The sequence below is a fragment of the Agelaius tricolor genome, unplaced genomic scaffold (assembly GCF_023055355.1).
Source record: "Agelaius tricolor isolate 1412-34295 unplaced genomic scaffold, bAgeTri1.0.p SCAF_28, whole genome shotgun sequence".
Taxonomy (NCBI): domain Eukaryota; kingdom Metazoa; phylum Chordata; class Aves; order Passeriformes; family Icteridae; genus Agelaius; species Agelaius tricolor.
This window is the reverse complement of record NW_027269288.1, coordinates 7,491,202-7,516,929: the sequence shown is the minus strand read 5'-3', so window position 1 is coordinate 7,516,929 and position 25,728 is coordinate 7,491,202. Positions and strand designations below refer to the sequence as shown.

General features: G+C 42.9%; 1 protein-coding gene and 2 long non-coding RNA genes across 4 annotated transcripts; all 3 read right to left on the bottom strand.

The window, feature by feature from the left end:
- Positions 1–107: 107 nt before the first annotated feature.
- On the bottom strand, positions 108–24,084 carry SSU72 (SSU72 homolog, RNA polymerase II CTD phosphatase). Its single transcript, XM_071448916.1, has 5 exons — positions 23,925–24,084; positions 16,514–16,657; positions 4,980–5,119; positions 2,871–2,989; positions 108–738 (listed from the first exon to the last, which is right to left on the bottom strand). The coding sequence occupies exons 1-5, from the start codon at positions 24,002–24,004 to the stop codon at positions 637–639; spliced, it is 585 nt and encodes a 194-aa protein (XP_071305017.1). The 5' UTR covers positions 24,005–24,084; the 3' UTR covers positions 108–636.
- On the bottom strand, positions 1,054–2,864 carry LOC139600615 (uncharacterized). Its single transcript, XR_011682620.1, has 2 exons — positions 2,245–2,864; positions 1,054–2,088 (listed from the first exon to the last, which is right to left on the bottom strand). It is a non-coding gene; the product is annotated as an uncharacterized lncRNA (long non-coding RNA).
- LOC139600617 (uncharacterized) lies at positions 7,383–13,718 on the bottom strand. Of its 2 annotated transcripts, none has more exons than XR_011682623.1 (2): positions 11,536–13,718; positions 7,383–11,454 (listed from the first exon to the last, which is right to left on the bottom strand). It is a non-coding gene; the product is annotated as an uncharacterized lncRNA (long non-coding RNA). The 2 variants fall into 2 exon arrangements; XR_011682624.1 differs by having other exon boundaries at positions 11,613–13,718.
- Positions 24,085–25,728: the final 1,644 nt, after the last annotated feature.

Below are 25,728 nucleotides of genomic sequence, written 5' to 3'. Positions count from 1 at the left end.
ATCCAGTTAAAGCCTCACAGTCTCATTCACCTCACCCAAATATTCCATGTTTTACCCCAAAAAGAACAGCCAGACTTCCTCAGTTTCTATTTTGAAATCAGACAAACTTAAAGGTTTTTTCATTTTTATTCGATGCTTCCAACTTTATAGCTAATAATATACAGATATTCAGTTTTTTCATTGTTCCATTCACATCCTCACAGAGTTCAGCCATTCTGTCACATTGAAATAAAATAAAATAAAAAAAAAAAGCACAACTGAAATATAATAAATCAAATAAATCCAAAGGCTGGAAAAATACATTATAAACTTATATTCAAGAAACATTCTCTTTATAATTAAAAACCTACTTGTAATAATTAAAGTAGGATTTAAAGAAAAACTTGATTTGAATTTTTAAATAGGTGGCTTTTGTGTATAATTTTAATTTTATATGTACAAGCCCAACCAGTATCTCTGCCTACCTGTGACAGAATACCTGAAAAAAACAACAAAAAAAAAAGACACTGAAAAGGAGTTTTTAAACAAACAAACAAACAAAAAAAGATCAATATTCATTTTCCCAAGTACAGTATAATCAGAACTTGAAACACATGCTCCCCTCATCTGGGTTAAGGCCTAAGAGACAGAGGTGCTTTAATAAAAGCAGACAGTATGAAGAAAAGTCCTTCCACTTTTCTCTTCAAATTCCTGTAACAGCTCATCTATTTCATTTTCCATGTCTTCTGTGTGCTGGATCTGGAAGAGAAAAAAACTCTGAGCAAGCAAACTCCAAGGGTTTGATGGTCAGAAAAGTCCAATAATTCCAATTTTGGGGTTTGCTGGGAAATCTCACTGGGCAGGCTGCACCCAGCTGGGCTCTACTGCACTTTACTGAGATCCCCAGCACTGCCAAATTTCTGATTTGATTGAGATTTCCCAAAGGCACAGATATCCTGGTTTTACTGACCATTCCCAAAGGCACAGATATCCTGTTATTATTGAGATTCCCAAAGGCACAGATATTCTATTTTTATAGAACAGATATTCTGTTTTTATCAATCATTCCCAAAGGCACAGATATTCTGATTTTATTGATAATTCCCAAATGATCAGACATTCTGTTTTTACAGAACAGATTCTGTTTTTATAGAACAGACATTCTGATTTTATTGAGATTCCCAAAGGCACAGATATTCTGATTTTATTGAGATTCCCAAATGATCAAACATGTTGTTCAGGTGAATATTACTGTCCACTCTACAGCTGTCCAGTCTCTGGACTTTACTGAGCAGCAGTGAAGTCCTGAAGGCTGGGAACCCCACAAACACAAAACCAGGAGAATGTGGAAATTTGCATTTTGATGTGGATTTTAATGGAACAACCTCAAAATGCAGGGGTTTTCTGGAGCACAACACAGGCCATTAATGGCAGCCCCAGGACTGGAGTCAGATTCACCATTTCCACATTCTCCTGGCTTTATCTGGGAACCCCACAAACACAAACCAGGAGAATGTGGAAATTTGCATTTTGACATGGATTTTAATGGAACAACCTCAAATTGCAGGGATTTTCTGGAGCACAAGCAAAGGCCATTAATGGCAACCCCAGAACTGGAGTCAGATTCACCATTCCTGCCTTTGTCTGGGAACCCCACAAAGCCAGGAGAATGTGGAAATTTGCATTTTGACAGGGATTTTAATGGAACAACCTCAAATTGCAGGGGTTTCCTGGAGCACAGCACAGGCCATGGGTGGCAGATCCAGAACTGGAGTCAGATTCACCATTCCTGCCTTTGGGAACCCCACAAACACAGACCAGGAGAATGTGGAAATTTGCATTTTGATGTGGATTTTAGTGGAACACCTGCACACTGCAGGGATTTTCTGGAGCACAGCACAGGCCATGGTGGCAGCCCCAGGATTGGAGTCAGATTCACCATTCCTCCCTTTATCTGGGGACCCCACAAAGCCAGGAGAATGTGGAAATTTGCATTTTGACAGGGATTTTAGTGGAACACCTGCAAATGCAGGGATTTTCTGGAGCACAAGCACAGGCAATTAATGGCAGCCCCAGGACTGGAGTCAGATTCACCATTTCCACATTCTCCTGGCTTTATCTGGGAACCGCACAAACACAAACCAGGAGAATGTGGAAATTTGCATTTTGACAGGGATTTTAGTGGAACAACCTCAAATTGCAGGGGTTTTCTGGAGCACAAGCACACGCCATGGGTGGCAGCCCTAGGATTGGAGTCAGATTCACCATTCCTGCCTTTGGGAACCCCACAAACACAAACCAGGAGAATGTGGAAATTTGCATTTTGACAGGGATTTTAGTGGAACACCTGCACACTACAGGGGTTTTCTGGAGCACAAGCACAGGCCATGGGTGGCAGCCCTAGGATTGGAGTCAGATTCATCATTCCTCCCTTTATCTGGGAACCCCACAAAGCCAGGAGAATGTGGAAATTTGCATTTTGACATGGATTTTAATGGAACAACTGCAAATGCAGGGGTTTTCTGGAGCACAACACAGGCCATGGGTGGCAGCCCTAGGATTGGAGTCAGATTCATCATTCCTCCCTTTATCTGGGAACCCCACAAAGCCAGGAGAATGTGGAAATTTGCATTTTGACATGGATTTTAATGGAACAACCTCAAATTGCAGGGATTTTCTGGAGCACAACACAGGCCATGGGTGGCAGATCCAGAACTGGAGTCAGATTCACCATTCCTGCCTTTGTCTGGGAACCCCACAAAGCCAGGAGAATGTGGAAATTTGCATTTTGACAGGGATTTTAGTGGAACACCTGCACATTGCAGAGGTTTTCTGGAGCACAGCACAGGCCATGGTGGCAGCCCCAGGCCTGGAGGCCCTGCTGTACTCACACACTGGCAGAGCTCACAGATGAGGAAGGCCCCCAGCGTGGCCTCCTCGTGGTTGTCCTGGATGTCCACGTTGATGACGTGCACTGGCTGGCACGTCTCCTGCTCCCTGGAGTTCAAATCTGCACAAAACAAAGCAAAACTGGGGCTGGGACGGGGTCATATCTTACACAAAAATAAGTAATAAGTAATAAATTAGTAATAAGATTTTTAAAAATACATAGGTGTTGTCACATTCCAATTTTCCAAAGTATTTTTTAGAAGTTATTTCATTTTTTTTAATAACAACTTCTATATATTTATATTATTTTTATATTTTATATTGTATATTACATATTTCATAAATAAAAATATACTGTATGGATATTTCTATTAAAATATTTCACGATATATTATTATTTATTTTATACTATTTTATAAAAATAAAAATAAATTTAATTATTAAATATATATTTTTGGTAGATATTTTAAAATATAATTTATAATATATCTGAATGTATCATATTATATTATACCATATATATAATATAACATAACATAACATAACATAATATAATATAATATAATATAATATAATATTACATTACATTACATTATATTATATTCACAATCATATAATATTGTGTATATTATATTCTATATTATATTTTACATATAATATATTTTATATATTATATAATCTATAAAATAAATTATTGTCTTAATAATCCCTTTTCTTTCAAAAACCAAGAGGTGGATTTTGAAAACCGATGAACTCAGATTTGTGAAATGCTCGTGGCAGTTTATTTTCCCTGCTCAAATGAATTTATTGCTCCTCTTACTCTGACAATCTTTAAAGATGAAGAATCTCAAAAGTCAAGAAGGATTTTGGGCTTCCTCACCTGGAATGTTTTAACTGCTCATTTTTTTTAAAAAAAAGCACTGAAACGTGGATTTTACAGGACATGGAATAATGGAAAAGAGCAGGAACGTGGATTTTACAGAATATGAAATATTGTAAAAGAGCAGGACCATGGATTTTACAGGACATGGAATAATGGAGAAGAGCAGGACCATGGATTTTACAGGACATGAAGTGTTATAAAAGATCAGGAACATGGAATTTACAGAATATGGAATATTGTAAAAGAGCAGGAAGATGGATTTTACAGGATATGGAATAATGGAGAAGAGCAGGAAGATGGATTTTCCAGTATATGAAATATTGTAAAAGAGCAGGACCATGGATTTTAAGGACATGAAGTGTTATAGAAGAGCAGGACCATGGAATTTACAGAATATGAAATATTGTAAAAGAGCAGGACCATGGATTTTACAGGACATGGAATAATGGAGAAGAGCAGGACCATGGATTTTCCAGTACATGAAATATTGTAAAAGAGCAGGAACGTGGATTTTCCAATACATGAAATATTGTAAAAGAGCAGGAACCATAAATACAACTGCCTTCTAAGAATAACAGAACCATGAGGAGACCTCTTACTTCCTCCTCAAAGAACCCCTGACCCATCTCAGAGCCCACCACCCCAATTAAAGAGGATAATTGGGCAGCTCAGCTAATTATAACCCACTGTAATTAAACACAAAGTGGGGCCAGGCAATCCTGATGTACCTGGATATGTGAAACCTGCTTGGATAAACACAGAGCAGGAGTTTGTGTTTTTTACATTTCTTTGGGAGGTCACTGCCATGTGTCCAGCACTGTGATAATTAAACCCTCTCATTAACTTTAATTAGCTCTGTCTGTGCTTCCCTCCAGTGCCCAGTTGTTGTTTCATGGGGATGAAGGGCTTGGGAATCCTGCAGGGAGGGCAGCTCCCGTTTGTTTTCCCATCAGCTCATCCCCAGTTTGCTCAGTTTCTGAGATCCACGAGCATTTCCAAACCAAACATGGAATTTCTCTGCATTTCCAAACCAAACATGGAATTTCTCTGCATTTCCCTGCTGTGCACACACACTCTGAGGAGCTGCCAGCACCTCTGGGGACAACGATCACTTCTGTCAATAAATCTCCATCAACAACTGCAGCTCCTGGAGGTTTCCAGATTTTTTCACAGAAGAAGGGGAAAAAAACCCCAAAATTAATTTGATTTATCAGTTCAAGCTCCTTACCTTCTACTACTTGATCATAGACTCTTTCTTCACACGTTAGGATCAAATCAAAAACGTCTTTGCAGTTCTGGAATCTTTCTGGCCGTGGCTTGATTCTCTTATTTCTGTCCAACATGTGTAAAATTCCATTCTGTGTGTATCTGAAGTTGCTTGAGTTAAGTATCTTTACTTGAAGGAAAAGCCATGGTTTTGAGCAAATGAGCAGCACAAGGTCAATTATTCATTTGTCTTTAAAATAAAAGATTTTGTTGGCAAATCTACAAATCAGTGACCACTAAAGAAATTCTTAAGGTGTGACCCCCATCTTGCAGCTGCTTTTTACAGCTTTAAAAGGCTCTCAGAAGAAGAACTTTTATTGGGAAATTATTTTTATATCCATAAATATGTAACCCCCCAACCCTTTTTTTTAAGAAATTTTAAGAAATTTAAGAAATTTTTTTAAAGAAAAACTTCCTGGCCTGTGCTGTTGTGTGAGCAGGATGTCCCACATTCCTCCCAGCCCCTGCTCCTCACCCTCCCGAGGCCACCCTGAGGTGTTTCAGGTGCCACCTGCACAAAGCCCTACCTGGAAATGGGGATTTCTGTAATTGAAATTCCAAAGGAACCCAAAGAAACCACAGCAGCACATCCCATACAAATATCCTGAGCTGCATACATGGGGAAGAATGAGGAAAATCACTGATTTTGTGCCTGTCAGAGCCTCATCCCTGTGTGAAGGAATCTGTGATGCTGCTTGGGAGCTCAATTGATGCTGCTGCTGTCACCTTGAGGCCCTGATTTGACATCCTGGGCCCCTTTTCCAGGCAGGGCTCTCTAATCCCACTGGTTTGCACCTTGCTGGGATTGCATTTCCTCTGGGAGCACTCCAGGCCTGGCTGTCACACAGAGCTGCTGGCTGGAGAGAAACCAAGCACCCTCTGAAGGGAAAGTCTGAGGGGGAAATTTGGATGGAGAAAGCCTGGAAGGGGATGCATCTCTGCCTGATGTTATATTCTTGTTTTTCAGCTGTATTTTTAGCCATCTGAGGAGATGATTTTTACAATGTAACACTGAGGATAACAGCCTGTAATTTCTTGAGATAACAATTCTGAGAATAAAACAATTTCCAGTATTTGGAGCAATATGTAAGAGGTCATCTGGGCTTATTTCCTTGCTGAAAAGGTGACAGACAGGGATTTCTTTTCAGAAACCATTCCTGCTATTTTTACAACAAAGGACAAACAATTTCCTGCCTTCCTTTTAGCAGGAGCTCAAATTCTGCTATATTTAGCAGGAGCTCAAATTCTGCTATATATATATTATTATTTATTTTATACTATTTTATAAAAATAAAAATAATTTTAATTATTAAATATATATTTTGGTAGATATCTTAAAATTTAATTTATAATATATTTGAATATATATTATATTACATTATATTACATTATATTACATTATATTACATTATATTATATTATATTATATTATATTATATTATATTGTATCATATAATATTATATCATATAATATTATATTATATCATATTATATATGTGTATGTATATTATTATTATTATTATTATTATTATTATTATTATTATATTACACATATTATATATGTGTATATCATATTATATATGTGTGCTCACAGAGCTCCCGTTCAAGCAAACACCCTCCAAAGCTCTTAAATCCTTCAAGTGTTTAATTTATATTAAAATTTTCTACCTACAAGAGTCTGCTTCATGTTGGAAACAGATTCAGCTCCTCTGTGTCTGCCTCACTGCACTTCAACTCCTCAGAATTTCAATTTTGCAGCCCTGACTGAGTGCTGGGATGTTGATCACAATTAAATCTTGTCAATTAGCCTGACTTCTGCTGCATTGCTTTTCCCATCACTCCCAAGCCTTTTTTACTCTTTTTTTCCCCAAAAAATTCTCCTTATTTTCTTAAGGAATTGTCCTTTACAGCCCAAAGCTCTCACCAGCAGCAATTGCACACCAGCACCCCTGGGAATTTTCCTGGGGTTTTGTCATGTTTGGAAAAAAAAATAAATAAATAAAAAATAAGAAACACTTGGATGGAGCCATCTGAGCCTCCTGGTTATTTGCAGAGCAGGAAAACGACTGCATTTTCAAAATGCCATCTCCAAAAGAAATATCTGCCATTCCCAAAAGATGCCAACACCTGCCTGCCCAGCTGGGAGGGGAGCTCTGCACTCCTCATTTCCACATCACCACAGCTCAGGAGGGGAAAAATCAAACCCACAACATCCCCCACACTTCTCTGGGCTCTCTTCTTTCCCTTTCTAGGAGAAAACGCTGCTGGCATCCGTCCCCTCGTGTTCTGGAGACAGAATTACGCAGATTCCAAACCCACACAAAATTTCTGTTCCCAGCCCAGCTCTCTGCTGCCAACTTACAGCTATTTTTTAGTTTTTAGTTTTTAGGTTTTTTTTCCAAGGGTCCATCTGCCTATAAAAGGAGACTGAGAGAAGCAGTGAAGGTTTATGGTGCTTTCCTGTTTGGTTGCCTGAGATCTTTTTAACCTGGAAAAAGCCAGGAAAAACGGGGGGGGTGTGCACATTATTCATGTGAAGGAAGGCTCTGCACATTCTTATTATTCCAAGGAATTTATTATTTATCAAATTTATCACTTATTATTTATTAAATTATTAATAAATTTATTAATTTGATACTTAAAATTTATTGGTTTTATTATTTATTAAATTTACTATTCCAAGGAATAATAAATAATCCTTTTTTTTTTTTTGCTCTTTGAGAGCTCAGGTAAATGAGAGCTTTTAAATAATTTTTAAATGATTAATAAATTTCTTATTTTACTAATTTTAAATGTCTTGTTTTTATTATTTTTCAAGTTTTTATTCCAAGGAATAATAAATAATCCTTTTTGTTTTGCTCTTTGAGAGCTCAGGTAAATGAGAGCTTTTAAATAATTTTTAAATGACTAATAAATTTATTATTTTACTAATTTTAAATGTCTTGTTTTTATTGTTTTTAAAATTTTTATTCCAAGGAATAATAAATAATCCATTTTTTTTGCTCTTTGGGAGCTCAGGTGAATGCAGATACAACAATTTATGAATGGTTTCCACCACACTGGCAGGTGTTGGCTCATTGAAGTCAGGCTCTGCTCTGCTCCCAACAGATTTGAACTCCACTCTCCCTTTCCTGTGCATCCCTGCTCTTTCCAGGACTGAATTTTCCCTGATTTTCTGCCCTGTCACATTTTGCAGCCCTGCCATGCTGAGGACACCAGAACTCGCCTGCATTTCCCTTCACCCCCTGCAAGCAGAGCAAACCCAGCACATTCTGACAGAGTCAAATTCAGATTTCACCTTTAGCAGAATAACTGTGCTGAACAGGTCCACAGTGAGCTGGAATTCAGAAGGCTCAGCATGGGAAGGTTTGATATAAAAAGATGTTGCAGCACAAAATTGGGGTTTTCCAACATTGTTGGTCATTCTCATGGAGAATTTCTGGTACTGACTGTGCATGCTCCCCTTTGAGCTCAGGTTATCCCACACTAGGGATGAAGATTTATTGTAAAAAATAAAAATATAAAAATGTGTTTAGCTAAATCCCTAAAGTTTTCACTGCTTTCACTACCCAAATTTAAAATTCCTGTCATGGACACCAGAAATGCCTTTAGCATCCAATGGAGGGGTCCCTGCTCCAGACATCTGGGTAAACACCCCTTCCTCACCCCTCCAAATTTTATCATTATTTGTCACTGACCCAAAAATCACTTTTAGCCATGAGCACCAGCCTGGAGATGGCCAAGAGATTCAAGTCTCTATCCTGTAGGATTAAAGAAAAATGATCTCACTGATCCAGGTATTTCCTTTTAACTCCCACGTGAGGCTGAAGCTCACAAGTGATTTGAGCTGGAAGTGTTGGGGTACAGAAATTAATGATACAGATGAATCTATGAATTATACAGATTTAAAATTGAAGGTCCAAGGGCAGGCTGGGTGAAGCTCTGAGCATCCTGGTCTGTGCAGCTGTTCCTGCCATGGACAGGGGTGGAATGAGATATTTAAGGTCCCTTCCAACCCAGGCCATTCCTGAAAATATAAAAGCCAATTTATTAAACCTAACTGGGCAAGGGATATTTGCTAACATGTACACAACCGTTTTAGGGGGAAAAAAATAAACTTTAAAGTAATGGCAGGCACCCAAAGCTCCTACATCTTCAAATAAATCTGATTATTTCCTCAAAAACTGCATTTCTTCTTTGGGAAAAGCAGAGCAGAGCAGAGTGCTTCTCACCAGAGCATGAGTGGCATTTGAAGGTCTCTTTTCCATATAATCTTTTTTTTTTATTTGTTAGTATCTGCATTATAAACAGAACACCTTGTGTTAGAGTTTGTCTAGAACTCGATATTGCCTTAAGTGAAATGTGTGAGGGGGGTGAGGCTGCCCAGGCATCTTCCACCTTCAGAAACAGCTCCTTTTGGAGGGAATGAAAGCCTGGAATGGGCACAGGCAGCACAAATTCCACTTTCCAGGCACTCTGGTTATGGCTGCAGGGCTGCCTTCACCCCACAGCCAGGGAACGCTGCCTGTGCTTGGGAATGGAAACTGGGCAGTCTGCAACAGAGCAGAGGAAACTCCCAAGTCTTTTGTTGGTCCTTAAATGAATGAAGCCTTAATGCTGAACCATTCTATTGGATTGAAATAGAAACAGAGCAGAAATCAGAAAAAAATTCCTAATGCAGTGTCCTTTGGAATTGAAACTGGGTAGTTTAGAATGAACCAGAGATTGTGCACAACTTTTGTTGGTCCTTAGATTAATAAAGTCTAAGTGCTGAACCATTCTATTGGATTCAAATGGAAACAAGCAGGGTGAGGTGGGATATTAAGAAAAAAATCCTAACACAATTCTTGTCCTTTGGAACTGAAACTGCAGTTTGGAACAAACCAGGTATTTTCACAATTCTTCTGCTGTTCTTTAACCTGATAAAGTCTTAGTGCTGAACCATTCTATTGGATTCAAATGGAAACAGAGCAAGATAAGATGGGATATTAAGAAAAAATTCCTAATACAATGTCTGTCCTTTGGAACTGAAACTGCACTTTGGAACAAACCAGAGATTTGCACGAGTCCTTAAATTAATAAAGTTTTAGTGCTGAACCATTCTATTGGATTCAAATGGAAACAGAACAGGGTGAGGTGGGATATTAGGAAAAAAATCCTAACACAATTCTTGTCCTTTGGAACTGAAACTGCACTTTAGGACAAACCAGAGATTTGCACGAGGCCTTAAATTAATAAAGTTTTAGTGCTGAACCACTCTATTGGACTCAAATGGGAACAGAGCAGGGTGAGGTGGGATATTAGGAAGAATTCCTCCCTGGGAGGGTGGGCAGGCCCTGCACAGGGCTCCCAGAGAAGCTGTGGCTGCCCTGGAGTTGTTCCAGGCCAGGCTGGATGGGGCTTGGAGCAACGTGGGACAGTGGGAGCTGTCCCTGCCCATGGCACAGGATGAGCTTTAAAAGCTTTAAAGTCCCCTCCAACCCAAACCAGTCTGGGATTCTAGAACATTCCATCCAAAAGGATCAGGAAGATGCTAGGCTGGGCTCCATGACATTTCTGCACCATTTGTGCCTGCACGAATGAGCTGCAAAAAACCTGAATTGTTTTTCCTAATGAGGGACAAGCACCCAGCATCTGAAATCCATGAGCTGCAAGGATAAACCCAACTGCTCCTAGGAGCTGGTTCAAATCTAAATAACCATAAATATAAATAACAACAAATATAAATAACAGCAAATATAAAAAACCACATGGCAGCCCAGCCTGGCTGAGCCCAAGGGTGAGGGGTCTGTCCCCACACATCAGTGAAGGCAGAAAATACCTTGAATTCAGCCCTGAGCTCAAGTGCCAGACAAGAATTTATCAGTGCTGAGCACCTCAAGCTGTATTTGGGGTGAGAATGGACAGACCCAGCTGCCAGAGGGGAAAGAGAAGGAGCAATGGCCAAGGGCACTGGCAAAGAGAGGAGCAGGGATGTCACAGATGCACTGCAGAATGACAAGGGTGACAAGATGAACTGAGGATGTGGCACTGTGGCTGACTGTGGATCAAACAGCTGAGCCTGCACCTCATCCAAGTGCAAATTCAACAGGAATTGGGTTTGGATTGCTGGGATCCAGAGTTTGATCACCTGGCAGTGAGTGGTGACACAGAGATGTCACTGCTGCATTCAAGGGTTTGGATTGCTGGGATGCAGAGTTTGATCAGCAGCAGTGGTGACACAGAGATGTCACTGCTGCATTCAAGAGGAGTTGGGTTTGGATTGCTGGGATGCAGTGTTTGATCACCTGGCAGTGGTGACACAGAGATGTCACTGCTGCATTCAAGAGTTGGGTTTGGATTGCTGGGATCCAGTGTTTGATACCTGGCATTGGTGACACAGAGATGTCACTGCTGCATTCAAGAGTTTGGATTGCTGGGATGCAGAGTTTGATCACCTGGCAGTGGTGACACAGAGATGTCACTGCTGCATTCAAGAGGAGTTTGGGTTTGGATTGCTGGGATGCAGTGTTTGATACCTGGCACTGGTGACACAGAGATGTCACTGCTGCATTCAAGAGTTGAGTTTGGATTGCTGGGATGCAGTGTTTGATACCTGGCACTGGTGACACAGAGATGTCACTGCTGCATTCAAGAGTTTGGATTGCTGGGATGCAGTGTTTGATCACCTGGCAATGGTGACACGGAGATGTCACTGCTGCAGTGACTCCAAGGGGCAGCAGGTGAGGGCTCAGGGGTCACACAGGACCTGGGGCTGCTCCCTCAGCTCTGGGAAGCTGGGCCAGGTTCCAGAGAGGAGCAGCAGATGCAGGACTGCGAGGGTGGAAGTGTTTTGAGGAGAAATCTGAGGGAAAGGATGAATGAAACAGGAGCTTGCACCATCATTCCCAAACTGCCTCTGCTGCTGCCACCCTTGTGCTGTGAAACTCAGAATTCCCAGTTACAGCTGAAGGTACCTCAGACAGAGCAAAGCACAAACCCTAAATCGATTAAAAACCATTTAATTGAGCACATTTGGGAAACCTGAGAATACAAACAACAGACAGCAGGAATACTTGGCACCAGGAGCCTGCAGAGAATGCAGCACTCTGGGTGAGCTGTGCAGGAAACATTCCTGGCCTGCCATCAATGCCAGTCTAAGGAATTACACTTGAAATGAAAATGGGAATTGGATTGGAATGAAGAAAAGAGAAGCATAAGCATCCCTAATGTTGGCACAGAAGTTTTGTGTTCATGGGAGGGAACTTCAAGGCAAGAAGCATCGACTGTCACCTCGCTCCCCTCCCTCAAACTGGGATGAAAGTGCCAAAGAATGAAATCACTGCAGCTCTAAATGGATTTTCCAGAAGTCATCAGCCTCAGACTGGATCCTCCAGTCACAATTCCTCAGAGCAAGTTTGGACTCACCTTGGATAAGGAACAAACCCTTCAGAGCACCCAGAAGAGACAGGATGGCAGAGGGTGTTTTATGTTGGTGAAAAACATTTGCTGTTAGATCTGAGTCTGGAGTTTCTGCCATGTCCCACAGCTCAAACAGTATTTAAATAATAGATCTCCAGCTCATATATTATTAATAATTTGATGTATTTCCTTTTTAACAGGAATGAAGCCAAGATTAAAGGCAGTGTGATCAGAAGGCAGATGAAGAAGCGCTGAAAATTTGCTGCCTTTGAAAGGACCAAGATTTTGTGAAGCATTTTACAACCCTTCACAGAGAAAAAGGGATTGGAATGCAGCCTGTGGCTGGAAGCATGTTGATTTGCAGAAATGTGCCTCTCAGAAGCCTCTTTAAATCCAGTTTAAACACTTCTTTCCACCCTCATCCCTTCTCTCTATTTCTTGGAGCACTGAAGTGCTTTGTAAGACATGGTAAGGAAGAAAATGAGACTTGTACTGCTCTGCTTTTGCAAGAAGTTTTGCCACTGACACCCAGGCCACGATTTCAACTATTTTTAACTCTTGCAAGGTTAGGCTTAAAAAAAAAAATGGAGAAGAAAATATCCAAATTCAGAAAAAAAAAAAATAGAAAAAAAATCCCTCAACAGATGTACAATGAACCACTCCAAAGTGGCTTCCAGAGACACAGCCCCCCTGGAATGACAGCTCAGGAGAGAAGCTGACAAGTGCTTAGCAGTTCAAAATCCATGAAGAAAAACCAGATGAAAATGTTAAGATAAAGACATGCATGAAGAGCTTACCTGAAGCAGAATTTGGGTCAGGTACTCCTCAAGACTGAGCTACACATAAAATATCACATGGGCATCATCCAACTTCAACAGGAGCTCCCAGAGTTAAAGCCAGATCCCATCACCAAGATCAGCACTACTTTTTGGGGTTTTTTGGACAGAAAAGAATCAATGGCTTCAAGGGAGATGCACAGAATTCTTCTTCATTTCTGGAATTTTCCTCCTAACTGAAGCAGCTTTAGGGACTTCTTAAGGACACGTTTTCCACCCTCCCCTCAATTTTATAACCTCGTGGAGCTAAGGAGCTAAAACTGGAATCCTGTCTGAAGTTAGGGAGGACAAATTAAGAGAGGAGGTAAAAAATGTCAGGAGCAGAGTAGGAGGCCAAGATTGCAGGGTAAGTGCAGGCTGCCTAGAAATCCTAATTAAAAATACCTCCCCATCTGTGAAAATCAGCTTTAATGTGAGGGTCACAGACACAGCAGTGCTGAGCAAAGGAAAGGAATCAGCCATGGAGTTACTCACATTGCTAAAGAACCCAGGAGCAATTCCTGCAGGATTCTGGCCAAATTTCCACTTGAGCAGCTCCTATCCCTGGGCACAACATCAACTGCTGATGAAGATTTAAACTGAGTTCAAATTTAAACTGTTTAGCAAGTTTCACTCTTGACTAGTTCTGCCTTCACTTGAAGGCAAAGCTCACCAGCAGATTTTGCTCTATTTTTGTTTCAGCTTTAAGGTCACCACCACAGAATTAGAATTAAGTCCTCAAACCTCTTCAGAGAGTTGTAAGGGGCAAATAATAATAAGGACAAATAATCCTATTGTGGGAAAGGTGGGTTACAAATGCAAATACAAGGTGGTGGATGAGAACTACAGACCATGGCTGTGCCTTCCTCAAACCAGGAGCAGAATTCTCTATTGTTGTCCTAGAAATAACAGAGGAATGTTTTAAAAAACAACATTCAGAGCATTATTAAGTGGTTTTGGGGCAGTCCTTGATTGGGGCTCAGGGAATTGAAATGCTACATACAAGGTGGTGGATGAGAACTACAGACCATGGCTGTGCCTTCCTCAAATTACAGGCAGAATTCTCTATTGCTGTCCTAGAAATAACAGAGGAATGTTTTAAAAAGCAACATTCAGAACATTATTAAATGGTTTGGGGCAGTCCTCAACTAGGGCTCAGGGAATTGAAATGCTACATTCTAAAAACTCAATGGGAGATGCTGATACTTATTTTAACTCTAAGTTTTAACTGCCACATCTTAAAAGGCTTTGAAGTGCTTCCATTTCAGATCTACTGTAACCACCTACTCAACTGAATCTGTATTCCTGGCTCCATTAATCCCCTATTCCTGTGCTGCTGAAATTCAACATATGCCTTCAAGGTATGAGAGGCTGTGCTCTGTATCTCCCTAATTAACTGCAATGAAGGTGCTTTTCATCTCTGCAGAGTGGCTTTTTAACTGTTGTTGCCCCTCCTCACAAGTGAACAGCAGAGGCTCAGTGATCTCTCCTCTCTAACCTTGCTCTGAGTGAGGTGCAGCAGCTCAGTTTTGGCTGCTGAAGCTGGGGGTTGTTTATTTGGGCAGAGGATGCTCCCTCACAGCTTTCTGAAGCTGGGGGTTGTTTATTTGGGCAGAGGATGCTCCCTCACAGCTTTCTGAAGCTGGGGGTTGTTTATTTGGGCAGAGGATGCTCCCTCACAGCCACAGTGTCCCTGAGCAAGGAGAGCACTCAGGCCTCAGGTGTCTCCTCACTGGAACGTGGGAACAAGCAGAGAGTGTTGGCAGCAAGACTCAAAATTTCCGAGCACAGATGCTGAAAGCAAGGCTGGGAAACAGAATAATCAGCTCAATCATATGGAACCACCCCTCCTTTGTACCCCCATCCCAACCCCACAGGTAATTCCCATCCCCTCCCTGAAGTTATGCTCACCCAATAGAACTGAGAGCCCCTGGGACACAAAAATCTCTTGCACAAGTCGCTGATGAGAGCAGGTGTGGTTTTGGTTAAAATCTTTACCCTCAAAACCCACTTCTGGAAATGGAGTTACTTTCTGTGCTGCCAGTCTTCAGTCTGAAAAGCTTAAATCATCTGAGAATCAAAAAAGCAAAGTCACAGAGGTATTTGCTGTTGCCCTATTTCCCTTGCAGTGGCTTTTGTTTAAAGCTCCTTTATCCTGAGCAAGGTTTAACTGTTCCACTGCAAAGATATTTGGGGAACACAGCAAAGCATGGAGCAGAACCACAATGGTGCCTCCAAATCATGCTCAGAGGGGGGAACAGGTTGGCTTCCTGTTCTTTTGGTTTTTCTTTTCTTAAGTACTGCCATATTCAGCACAGCAGCAGTGAAGAATTCAAAAAGGAAAGCTCAAGTCGTTGGTGCTTGTTAAAATTAATTCTCAGTTCAAGGGATTTTCTTTTAAGCAGTTCTTTTAATCAGGATATGGATATGGCATACCTCATTAAGATGGGTTGGCAAGATTTTCCTTTTCTCTATAGGCAGAGGGATAAAAAAAAGAATCAAATAAACCAGCACATCATGTGTGATATATTAAAACCACATCCTACATTTTGAACTTTAAAAAAAAAAAGGATCCTTGTTGAAAAAAACATCTAGAATGAGTTCCCCAAGTTTTGTTTGTGGGTTTTCTTATTTAAAAAAATCAACTTTAAAGCCAGGTACTTTAAAATAATGCAGCTGGGACATTTTTAGTAGTGTGCCTAGCCCTGATCACCTTTGCTCTCCAGGATTAAATGTTACTGGGCCCTCTTCTGTCCATTCTTTATAACCAACTACTGAGTTATTTCTCCTCGGTGCACAGAGCAAATCACATATCACAAAATCCTCAGTGAGAAGGGTGAGCTCTTTAATGAAAGGCATCCTCTCTCCCAGAGAAAGTATTCTGTAAGCCTTACCTGGCAGTTTGTCTGAGCTAAATACAACATTAAAGTCGAGGTGGTCGCTCTTCCCAATCCACACTCAGGACAGTCTTTGCACTGAGAAGGATCCACAGTGCAGGGGAGGCAATGGACAATCTGAGGGTACTGATGTGATCATTCAAGAGCTAAACATGGTAACACACTACAAAAGAGCATTTGGGATGTGTGTAACAATTTACAAGGGAGCATTAGAGGCCCACTGTTTTAAAAAAAAAAACCAAAAAAAACCTCCTATAAACTTCAAATCATTTAAAGTTCTCCAGGCAAGCAACTCTAAGAGATTCTTAATGCCAACTAATGAATTACACCTTTCAAGGATGAAGCACAGTGGATTTTTTAAAGAGGCCATGCCACAGGGATACAGTTCTTTGTCTTTCCTAAGCAGATCATTGTACATCTGATCATATGTTGTTTTGAAGTCATAAACATTTGGCTTGTCCGGGGCTGGTCCTGGCAGTTTCACGTGAGTCCCTGTGCCAAAGGATCGGACGCTGAATCCTCGTTTGCTGAAAGACACAAGGGAGGGGAGGAGACAATGAGACTGCATGGACTTGGAGATTCAAATGCTGAAAAATATTAGAGTGAATCTTAAAAACACCTCAGCCAGCAGCAGTTGAGCAACCAAGCTGCCTGGAGTTCCCAGTGTGTATTTTCCTTGCAGTCACAATCTGAACTCACACACTGTTTCAAGGGAAGTGCCTCTATTTGACAGGAATTTCCTTACAATTATGGTACAGAGCTATTTGTAAATGTCATTTGTGCTTTCCTTTTGTGCTTTCCTTTTGCATCCTGGATTTGCAACAAATCCCTTCAGCATTCATGACAACACAGACAAAGCTGGTTCTCTCTTGATACAAATAAATAACTGCACTACTGAGCAATACTTCAGTGTCCTGCTGAGACTCCTGGCCTAACTGCATTATTCTTCTCACTTTGTTGCCCAAAGTGTCATTTAATTAACCCAGGACAGACATTTGTGTGCCTGCCCCTGAAAACCATGCAGTGCAATTACCTTTACACAAGTGCTCTCTGTAACTCTTGGCTAAAGCAGGGATTACTTCATTCCATTCTTATGAACAACTACTTGTTTATAATTTAAAAAGAGGCAGGAACCTGCTTGTCCTTAGGAGTAATGCCAAAATGTTCTTGCTGATTAACTGAGACACTCAAACCTCAAAACCTCCTTCAGTATTATTAAAAAACACAGCAATCTATGGAATAATGGGAGAAAAAAGAGATTTCCTGGTGGTCTAATGGACGAAGTTACATGGTAAATTAAGTGTTGCTATCACCATTTGGGTCTGTAATGACAACATAGCTTGAAACAGCCAGACCAAGAGTTAATCTGGTTTTTAAGGACTCCCACTTCCAGCTTGAATGATTTTAGCAGAGCCTGAATGGAGTGAGCAATGCTGAAACACAAATCAAGTGAGCAGCCCCAGCCCCAGAATCAAGCCCAGACGTGCAGTGCTTTGCCCTGAGGGCAGCGAGCAGAGCTGGGGCCCAGTGCAGAGCTGGCCCCAGGCTCCCTGGCCTGCACATCCAGGCAAACTCAGCAGAAAACACCGACCCCAAACTGTCACTTTGCCTTCAGAGGTGTCCCCAAAGTGACCCCAAAGGCTTCAGGGCACAGACTGTGATCACCTCCTGCCCCAGCCTCAGACACAGCTCTGCAAGCACCAACACCTGATTTCCTGCAGGAACACAGCTCCTCCTTTCCCTCCTCTTGCTCCCCACATCTTTCCTCCAGCACCTATTTATAGGAGCCTGTTTCTGTACACAGACAAAATACACCAGGGGTTTTTGCTTTTTTCTGTAGGACTGAGAACGGATACAAGTGGAAAAAAGTGCAATTTTTCTGTCCCTCCCAGCCCTCCATCACATGTAACTGGTGCAGTTATGAGTCACTGTTCATTTATTTTGCCTGCAATACTTGCAGATTCAAGTTTTGATTCTGCTGCTTCTACTGGACGTGGAGAGAGACATAATATGTACAGAAGAAATTGCAGTGCTAAAAAATTCATGTTTCAATTTGATCTTTTCTTCTATGGTTTCATTTTCTTTCTCTTTGGAACAGATCTGCTTGGATCACACACATTAAAACCTCCACCTCTAATTGCTGTAGATGTCCCTGAAGTTTTTGCATGATCTCATATAAAACAAATCTGAATTCTTTGACATTCAACACATCAAAAATTTGTGCCTTGAAGGCCCATGACCCATTTAAAATTAAATTTAAATTACTTCCCTGAATAGCTGCAATTTGAGTTCCTCACATGGAATTTCATGTTTTGTACCTTGCTGAGTGGTAGTGTCAATTTTTTCCACTATTTATGCCCCAGGTACAATAAAATGTTCTAAAAACATTTCTTGCAACAACTGGGGCACAGGAAAGGGAAAATGCCTGCAGAGAGCCATTAGTCAGGAGCTTTTATGAAATATTATTCAGCTTTTATGAAATTGCTGGGCACATCCAGTGTAGGGAATCATCAGGTGTTTGTGGGAATGGGGCAAATCTGTAAAAATGAACAATTCCTACAAGACAATGGCTTGGGTTTGACCTGGTGAAACTACCCAGAAGATGGGAAAAAATGAGGAGTAGGACAGACAGACAGACTGTCCACATGAAGGTAGGACAGACAGACAGACAGACTGTCCACATGAAGGTAGGACAGACACACAGACTGTCCAAATGAAGAGCAGGACAGACAGACAGACTGTCCAAATGAAGGGTAGGACAGACAGACAGACTGTCCACATGAAGAGCAGGACAGACACACAGACTGTCCAAATGAAGGGTAGGACAGACAGACAGACTGTCCACATGAAGGGTAGGACAGACAGACAGACTGTCCACATGAAGGCAGGACAGACAGACAGACTGTCCACATGAAGGCAGGACAGACAGACAGACTGTCCACATGAAGGCAGGACAGACAGACAGACTGTCCACATGAAGAGCAGGACAGACACACAGACTGTCTAAATGAAGAGCAGGACAGACACACAGACTGTATAAATGAAGGCAGGACAGACAGACAGACTGTCCAAATGAAGGCAGGACAGACAGACAGACTGTCCACATGAAGGTAGGACAGACAGACAGACTGTCCAAATGAAGAGCAGGACAGACAGACAGACTGTCCAAATGAAGGTAGGACAGACAGACAGACTGTCCAAATGAAGAGCAGGACAGACAGACAGACTGTCCAAATGAAGGCAGGACAGACACACAGAGTGTCCAAATGAAGGTAGGACAGACAGACAGACTGTCCACATGAAGGTAGGACAGACAGACAGACTGTCCACATGAAGGCAGGACAGACAGACAGACTGTCCACATGAAGGCAGGACAGACAGACAGACTGTCCAAATGAAGGTAGGACAGACAGACAGACTGTCCAAATGAAGGTAGGACAGACACACAGACTGTCCAAATGAAGGTAGGACAGACACACAGACTGTCCAAATGAAGGTAGGACAGACACACCTTTCTTTTATTTCACTGTTATTTGTGGATCTCACAAATTCTTATTAAATAGAATTTAATTAAATCTTCTTTTCAGTTGATTGTATGTTCCTTTCCACAAAGGCTGCAGGAAATATTGCTAAATATCAAAGCAAATGTAATAAATCCTGCAGTGCCACTGCACTCAGAGTGGTGAAGGATTTCAGGGCACAAATTATTAATTTTACCACATCCCTTTCCACAAGAGGTAGCAGGAAAATAACCAGCAACCCCTGTAGGTTACTTCAAAAATATCTTATGCCACCCAATCAATATTAAAAAAACACCCCCCAAAACAAGCCCACCCTGCTGAGCAGCAGGACTAAGGCACTGGTAACTCACTTTGAATACCAACAACTTGGAATTTGCATTATCTCAAAGGAAAGTGTGCTTGAATATAAAAATGTGAAAATATCACCTTCTTGGGGAGGGGGGGTTATTAATTTGGGATTTCTTAAATTAGGCAATACAGATGTCAATAGCTCCCTGCATTTTGGTGCTGAGGAGAGGAGCTGGGAGTAACAACTTCTGGAAACAGCACAGGAGCAATTTAAGTTCTCTTATACCTCAATGTTGGACTGCAAGTCTTAACATCAATATGAAAACCAAGTTTTTGCTATAAAGGTTGCAATAATTTAATTTCTCTGCCACTAAGACCTCATGTTCATACTCTTGAATTTCCTGAAGGTTGGTTTTCTAAACCAAGGGATGTGTGGCAGAAGTGTGTATCAGCATTTTAGAACTTTTTATTGCCACTAAGTGACACAGAGAACTTGAACTCAGTAACTTCCTTCCAAAGCCATCAGGGTACACCCAACCAAACAGAAATGTAGAAATTGCTGCATAAAAAAAGCTTGGCTGGAAGAGATTCACCCTTCTGCTTTCCTTCTTTGAGGGAGAACTGTGACCTGAGTCTGCATGCTCTATGACAAAATATAAAATTAAAAAGAGAAAATCACTGATAGACCAGGCTGGTGTTGGCTGGGGTAGAGTGAATTTCTGTCCCAGCAGCTGTGGTGTGGATTTGTGTTTGCAGAAATGTGGAAATTGTTCCTTAAAAAAGCTTGGCTGGAAGAGATTTACCCTTCTGCCTTCCTCCTTTGGGGGAGAACTGTGACCTGAGTCTGCATGCTCCATGACAAAATATAAAATAAAATATAAAATCACTGATAGACCAGGCTGGTTCTGGCTGGGGTAGAGTGAATTTCTGTCCCAGCAGCTGCGGTGTGGATTTGTGTTTGCAGAAATGTGGAAAGTGCTGCTTAAAAAAAGTTTGGCTGGAAGAAGAGATTTACCCTTCTGCCTTCCTCCTTTAAGGGAGCACTGTGACCTGAGTCTGCATGCTCCATGACAAAATATAAAATTAAAAAGATAAAATCACTGATAGACCGGGCTGGTTCTGGCTGGGGTAGAGTGAATTTCTGTCCCAGCAGCTGCAGTGTGGATTTGTGTTTGCAGAAATGTGGAAATTCTGCATAAAAAAAGCTTGGCTGGAAGGGATTTACCCTTCTGCCTTCCTCCTTTGGGGGAGAACTGTGACCTGAGTCTGTATGCTCTATGGCAAAATATAAAATATAAAATCACTGATAGACCAGGCTGGTTCTGGCTGGGGTAGAGTGAATTTCTGTCCCAGCAGCTGCAGTGTGGATTTGTGTTTGCAGAAATGTGGAAATTGTTCCTTAAAAAAGCTTGGCTGGAAGAGATTTACCCTTCTGCCTTCCTCCTTTGGGGGAGAACTGTGACCTGGGTCTGCATGCTCTATGACAAAAATATAAAAGATAAAATCACTGATAGATGGGGCTGGTTCTGGCTGGGGTAGAGTGAATTTCTGTCCCAGCAGCTGCAGTGTGGATTTGTGCTTACAACTGAGGGATGTTTTTGCTATTGCTGAGCAGCCAGGCCTGCTCTGCTTCTCACCTCACCCCGCCCCAGCAGAGCCTGCAATCAAACAGTGCAGGGTGAGCCAGACCTGGCCCAGGGCGGGGTCCCCACAGCCACTCTGGCAGCTCCAAGGAGGGCCCGTGGCTTTCTGGCTGCTCTTCCTGCTCCCCTCGGCTTCCTCGGCCCTGTGGGGATGGCTCTTACTCCATCACAAACTCCTGACAGCCCTTCAGGCTGACTTGTGCTGCAAAATTGCAACAAAGTGTTTAAAACTTGGTTAATTACAAAATATTCGAGCACACGCTGGACCCCAGGTTTTGTTTTCCAGCAGCACACAGAATTTGTGTCTTTTGAAGTCTTGGTCATCCACTAACAAAATACCTTAAAATTTTGTAATTCCTCAGCTTCTTTTGCTGGAAAATTGGAACAAAGTGTTTAAAACTTGGTTAATTACAAAATACTCAAGCACACGCTGAATGCTGGACCCCAGGTTTTGTTTTCCAGCAGCACACAGAATTTGTGTCTTTTATAGTCTTGTTCATCCACTAACAAAATAAATTAAAATTTCCTAATTCTTCAGCTTCTTCTGCTGGAAAATTGGAACAAAGTGTTTAAAACTTGGTTAATTACAAAATATTCAAGCACAGGCTGAATGCTGGACCCCAGGTTTTGTTTTCCAGCAGCACACAGAATTTGTGTTGTTTAAAGTGTTGTCATCCACTAACAAAAGACATTGAAATTTCGTCATTTCTCAGCTTCTTCCTGTTTTAATCATGTGTTCTTTCCAACTGCATTGCAACACGCTGCCCTGAAGGGGTGAGGCAGCCTGGCTGGGAGCCAACACAGACATTTTCCTCAAGTTTACTGCAAACGGGCTGTTATTTCCTTTGCTTTGCCATTTATGCTACTGCTGCTGCAACTACAACAGATGTTAGTAAAATGAAACGTTTTCTAAATAATGTTTTTGTTACTTTTAAACTCAGATCTCCGGGGAGAACGGACTTTTAAAAACCACCCTGCCACGTTTGGGGAACATCAGTCCCACCGGAAGTGATTGATTTCTGCGAAAACACGGGGCAAGGAAAAGGCCAGACATCAGAAGTGAATTTAACTCTGTCCTTAACGCTCAGCTTTCAATTCCAACTCAGTTCCAGCGTTTTCAGAGGAAAAACAATGTCCTGTTTTCACAGATAACATCCGATGCCAAGAGTGAGCGTGAAGTGCATGAAATGCTGTTACAGTAAGATGGCTGCCAGACCAAATGCTTTTATTATTTATTCCTTTCAAAGCTTTTATTTTTATTTACATGTAGCACACAGCTTACTCACAGTTGTTTTGCTTACTATGCCATCAACGTGTAATTCTAACGTGAATGTTTCTTTGCATAACTTTAATAATAAAATAAACATCCTTATCATGTTCCTGCCGTGCAAAGGGAAGATTCAGGGACACGATTTCAGGCAGATCAGGTCTCTCCTGTCCATCTGTCTGTCCCAAGTCTCCCACCTCACCTCTGCAGCCAAGCTGAGAGCACTGGAAGTGCTAAACAGATTAACACTCCTAATCTCAAAGACATTTAGCGCTCTGAACCGAATGTTCTGGTTCTCCTGTGAGAGGAAAGGGTTCCCTTTCAGGGCACAGAATGGCTCAGTTTTCACAGTGTTAAGGGGTGGGAATGGACCTTAAAACCCAACCCATGGGCAGGGACAACTTCCACCATCCCAGGATGCTCCAAGCCCCATCGAACCTTGCCTTGGACCCTCTACCAGGGATGGGTCAGCCACAATCTCCCTAGGCCAGCGTCTCACCACCCTAAAAAAATATTTTTCCTAACATCTAACCTAAATTTCTCCTCTTTCACTCTGTATCTATAACACCTTGTCCTATCACTCCAGCTCCTGAGGAAGAGTCTCTATGTCTCTATCCGGCTTCCCTGTGGGGCCCTTTCAGATAGACTCAAGAATTTAAAAAAAAAAAAGAAAAGAAGAATGGGGGGAAAAAACCCAGGAAAAAAGGAAAATTTAAGTTTCCACATGGCGAGACACAGGCCCGGCTCCACCCAAGCGCCCGGCCCGTGTTTCCAGCCACAGCTCCGTCAGGAAGGGCCGGGACCCCACCGCGGCCTGGAGCGGGGCGCGGAGGAGACGAGATAAAAACGGGGTAAAAAGCGGATAAAAGGGGGTGAAAAGGGCGTACAAACAGGGTGGCAGCGAGGTGAAAAGCGGGTACAAGCGGGATGAAGGCAGGGTGAAGGCAAAGTGCTGCCCCGCAACCACGGGCCTGCCGGGCCGGGCGCGAGCCCCACCGCACGGCCCCATCCATCCGCGCCTCCCTGACAGCGGAGCGCCGGCCGCACGGGGGGTGAAGCGGGCAGCAGCGGTTACCTGAGGATGTTGTGCGCCTCCATGCTGCGGTTCTGGTTGCTGGAGCACACCACGGCCACGCGGAGCGGCGCGGACGGCATGGCGGGCACGGCGCTGGGGCTGCCCGTGCCTCCCTCCCTCCCGGCCGCCGCTCCACAAAATGGCGGCGGCAGCGCGGCGGGCGGGGACGGGACGTGTCAGCAGGGCTCCGGCGCAGCCAACCGCGGCACGGCGCGGGGGAGGCGGAGCGGCCGCGGCCGCCGGCAGGGGAGTGCCGGGAGAAGGGAACGGAGGGTGCTGGGCGAGGGCGAGCGGAGTGCGAGCTGCGGGCGAGCTGTGGGAAGCGTCGGGCGCAGCGTGGAGGGGGAGAGGGTTGTGCCGCCTCACCCCCGAGGGCGATAAATAATATATTAAAAAATGATATTTTGAAATATGTGATATCGATATATAGATAATGATATATTAATAAGGTGTTGGTGCTCAGAGGAGGAGGAGCGTGAGGGCTTGTTCAGCCTGGAAGGGGCTGGCCTCATTGCAATGTAGAAGAACTTCGTGAGGGGAAGAGGAGGGACAGGCACTGATCTCTGTGGGGACCAGCGACAGGACCCCGGGAATGGCTGGAGCTGTGTCAAGAGAGGTTTAGGTTGGATTTTGGGAAATGTTCTTCCCCCGGAGGGTTCTGGCTCCTCAGGAAATGGTCCCAGCCCCAAGAGCTCCAGGAGAGTTTGGACAACGCTCTCAGGGATGCACAGGGTGGGATTTTGGGGTGTCTGTGCAGGGTGAGGGCTTGGACTCTGATCCTTGTGGGTCTCTTCCAGCTCGGGATGTTCCATGATTGTAAAGCTTCTCCTTCACCTCATCCAGGAAAGGGAACGGGGCTGGGAAGGGAATGGAGCCCCAGGAGAGGCTGAGGGAGCTGGGAAGGGGCTTAGCCTGGAGAAAAGGAGGCTCAGGGGGGACATTGTGGCTCTGCAAAACTCCTGACATGAGGGGACAGCCAGAGGGGTTCGGGATTTCTGACATGAGGGGACAGCCAGAGGGGATTGGGATTTCTGACATGAGGGGATCGGGATTTCTGACATGAAGGGACAGCCAGAGGGGATCGGGATTTCTGACATGAAGGGACAGCCAGAGGGGATCAGGATTTCTCCCAGGGAACAGGGACAGGAAGAGAGGGAACAGCCTCAGTTCTCTCAGGAGAGGTTCAAGGTTGAAGATTAAGAAGATTTCATCACATAAAGAGCGATGAGGCCTCCACCGCTCCCACCACCAAGCAGCCATTTCGTGCCAATCTCTGAACCCCGCTGCCTCTCCGGGCTGTGGCATTAAAAAGCCCATCAGAAAAGCGGGTTTTTAGGACAAATTTCGCTCAGTTTGGCGCTAGATGGCAGCCGAATGCCGCGGCGGGGCTGGGAGGATGCCGAGGGCAGCGTTTGGATGCAGGATTGAGTCATCCCGAGGAGGAGAATTGGGCTGGACACCCTGGATGAGCCCTGGGCCCAAGGGGATCCACAGGGAGCAGAACGCTGCCAACACTGTTAGGAATAAATTATCACGGTCCTCCTTGCTCAGTCCAGCTCAATCCCATTTTTCTCTGAGGTTTTTGTCATTTTTTCCCTTTTCCACTTTTGTCTCCTGACACTATTTCAATGGCAGGAGGAGGTAATGGAGCAGGAGAAATACAGGAGATAAACCAGGACATCAAAGGAACAAATCTATTCCCCAGCTCAGCTGAACTTCACTAGTGAGGCAGGACTCTCACATTAGTGCTTCCTAAAAATATTTTCTGCCCTCCCATTGATATTTTTTTTCCCTTTGTGCTTTC

What these genes read in the sequence shown, in the direction of transcription:
- SSU72 (XM_071448916.1), bottom strand. Translation starts at nt 24,004, where the DNA reads ATGCCGTCCGCGCCGCTCCGCGTGGCCGTGGTGTGCTCCAGCAACCAG. An exon ending in CTTAGGAAAGACAAAGAACT is followed by an intron (nt 5,120 to 16,513) that starts GTATCCCTGTGG and finishes AAGCAACTTCAG; the next exon opens with ATACACACAGAATGGAATTT. An exon ending in CTATGATCAAGTAGTAGAAG is followed by an intron (nt 2,990 to 4,979) that starts GTAAGGAGCTTG and finishes TGTTTTGTGCAG; the next exon opens with ATTTGAACTCCAGGGAGCAG.